Raw genomic sequence first — 3,414 nt, forward strand, 5'->3', positions numbered from 1 at the left:
ATGACCGGACGCGGCAAAGGAGGAAAGGGTCTTGGTAAGGGAGGTGCCAAGAGGCATAGGAAGGTGTTGAGGGATAACATCCAGGGCATCACCAAGCCCGCCATCAGGCGTTTAGCACGTCGTGGTGGTGTCAAGCGTATCTCTGGACTGATCTACGAGGAGACCCGTGGTGTTCTTAAGGTTTTCCTTGAGAATGTTATCAGAGATGCTGTCACCTACACTGAACATGCCAAGAGGAAGACTGTCACTGCTATGGATTTTGTCTACGCCTTAAAAAGGCAAGGCCGCACCCTGTATGGATTTGGAGGTTAAACTACACTGCTCAACGGAAACAACAAACGGTCCTTTATAGGACCAACCATATTTATCACAACTTGAGATATACATCATTTATTATCAAATGTAAAAAAGCTTTGCAACAGACTAACAAATAATGTCTGCTCAAGTTTAAAATCTTTACACAGTTAAATATCAAATATTGCTTAAGTTTATCAAAAAAAAAACACGCAACCTTTGATAGCAAATATTGATTAAATTTTTTCTTACTAAAAAGTCAGGATCATGAAAAGAAAACAAAGTAGCGGGTTTCGTCTTTTTTTCCCACAGCTTTTAATAGGTTATTATGGGTTAGGTTAAGTAAAGGTTAATGCTTGCCCTGCATGGATAGAGTCCCGTTTCTGTCCAAAAATTATTAGTGACATTGACATTTTGACTGAGGATTTTTACTGAGTTCAAAAGGACTTTCAATTGATGTAAAAAAATTTAAAGATTAAAAAATCAAAATATGTAAAATCATCTTAAAGAATTAATTGTTGTTCGTACGACAGATAAATGTTAGAATTGTTCTTCTGACTTCAAACCAGATATAAGGTCTTCGGAAACATTCCTATCATATTAAGAAGTAAGTTTTTTATCTGTAGCTTAAGATTTATATAACTACTAAACCAATTAAGTTCTCCATTTTTAAAAAGCTGGATAGTTTTAGGCTATTTAGTTTCAATATCTAATTCTCCTACTTTCCTTACGGATCTTGGACAAAGTAGCTTCGGACAAAGTAGCTTCAGGACAAAGTAGCTTTGGCCCCCTAGCCTATAACCTAACCTAACCAAAAAATTGTAAAAACACGTTTACAAATTGTAAAAACAATATTAAAAATCTATCAACCACTTTTTGCAAAATCCACGAAATCCTAAACCAACTATGTATTATCAGTTGATGATATTTTTCTTCAATAAATGTTCTCAGGCTAACATATGGTTAGGTTAGGTTATATGCTAGGGGGCCGAGCGCCCGCGGCTAGGCAGGCCAGGGTTCCGAGCGCTGCGGCCATATTGGAGACTTTTTTTCTTATGAAGCTACTTTTTTAAAGTAAATGTCCTGAAGCTACTTTGTCCTGAAGCTACTTTGTCCGAAGCTACTTTGTCTGAAGCTACTTTGTCCAAGATCCTTCCTTACTACTTCGAATATTGAGCTCTAAAATGCTAGAAGCGCAGCCGCTAGTGAGATATAATTAAGCCCGCAAGGTCATTCTTAATAATATATTGAAGTTCAGTATCTCTAAACAAATTACATTATACAATTCATTACAGGGAATGAAAGGGATAAGACAATGACCAATTAATCAATGTATTTCCCCAATAATGATACATAAAATTACCCTTTCTGTAATTTAAAATAGAAGGTTGGAAAGTTTGAACTATCTGCTTAATAAATTAACCAATCAAAATTCACTAAAGTCTCCAAATTTGTTAAGTCAACGAATAAGAAAACATTATTATAAAACTTTGAGAACTGGTGAAATAAACAGTCCATTGTCCCCTCTCTCTGGATACATTAGCATCAAGTTTTTGTTTAGACTTCTAAATGATGTTCTGAATTATTTCACTATTAAAGTTGAGTAACCTAACATCCAGCTAAACTGCAAGGTTGATCATATTATCACATTTTTTCCTTTTCAAGCAACATTTCTGCCTTTATAGTTTAACAAATTTCTTTTTTTTACTTTCTGTGACAAAGTTTTCAATGGATGGTATCAGGTTTGATAGAAATTAATGGGATAAGACAATTGGCCATTATTTGACGAAGAGTTTGAACACTTTAGTTTGGAACCTATCAATCAAAGTTAACCGCAAGTGCCCAAAGTTTTTGAGCCAACGGTTTATTGGGGGATTGTTAAGTTTATATACATATAATGGTCTATCTGTGTAATTGTATGTGTGGATTTCTATGCAGGGATCTAAAGGGATAAGACAATGACTGATAAATTAATGTACATCCCCAATGATAATACACAAAATTATCCACTCTTAAGATTGAAATTTGTATTTGAAACGTTTAGACACTCAAATTAATGAATAAACTAATTTTATTTTTAAAGTCTCCAAAGTTGTTAAGCAAATGAATAAGCAAACAATATTATAAAACTTTGAGGACTAGTGAAATAAACAGCCCAATGTCCCCTCACTTCCTGGTTTCTAAGCGCATACGTTTTTTTTTTGCTTAGAAATAAAAAGTAAAGAGAGAAATTTAGTAAGAAGATCAAATTTTAAAATTATATTGTTGAATATTCTATATCTATATCAATATAGAGAATATGTTGAGTGTCAGAACTAAATAATTAGAATATAAATGTATAAAAGTCAACACAAAATTGTATGTAAATTTCTGAAAAACTGCTTAAATACAGAATAATGATTAAGGACATACTTACATTTTTAGACTTGATTATAGAGATGCTTCGCTTATAACATAGTACTTTGTTGTAATAGGAATCAGTATTCCAAAAACAGATCAATTGGATTATTACATCGCATACAAATTTGTTGTTAAAAATGATAAAAAATCAACATGTTTAAAATAGACGTACGGACATTCTGGTAACGATGATAGAGTTGCTACGCTTTCTAAATCGTACCTAACTACTACAGGAATAACAATGTAAAGTTTGAAATCTATAGAACAATTCTAAAATGCCTAACTTAATAAAAAGCTATCCGTCCCGGACGGACGGGACATTCTAATTATAGAAAAGCTTTGCTTTTAAAAATAAAAAAAACTTATCTAATACTTACTAAGACGGTTATTATAAAGTTACCAAGTACCGTCGCAAGTCCCAAAAATTTTATAATAACGTATTCTTATTCGTTGACTTAAAACTTTGGGAAATTTAGTAAATTTTGTTGGTCAACTAATTCATCGGTCATTGTCTTATCACTTTAGATCCCTGGTTGTAAGCAAAGGTCCTATTTGCATATAGATTAGCTGAGGAGCTATTTAATTAAAACTAATTTATAATGATGGAATTAATATTTTTTACTTACATTTGAGTTTTAAGTAGGTCTTAATTTTCAAATATTTTACTTTATTTGAAGGATTAAATTTTGCAACAAAGCTATTCTAGAAATTAACATGTCT

The 3,414-nt window shown here is 32.5% G+C and overlaps 1 protein-coding gene across 1 annotated transcript; it reads left to right on the top strand.

Annotated features, from left to right (window-relative positions):
- Nucleotides 1–363, top strand: LOC145303951 (histone H4-like). Its single transcript, XM_080145622.1, has one exon. It carries the CDS (start codon nt 1–3, stop codon nt 310–312), a length of 312 nt encoding a protein of 103 aa, XP_080001748.1. The 3' UTR covers nt 313–363.
- The last annotated feature ends 3,051 nt before the right edge of the window (nt 364–3,414 follow it).

The sequence above is a fragment of the Acartia tonsa genome, chromosome 13 (genome assembly GCF_053477335.1).
Source record: "Acartia tonsa isolate MP-2025a chromosome 13, ASM5347733v1, whole genome shotgun sequence".
NCBI classification, from domain to species: domain Eukaryota; kingdom Metazoa; phylum Arthropoda; class Copepoda; order Calanoida; family Acartiidae; genus Acartia; species Acartia tonsa.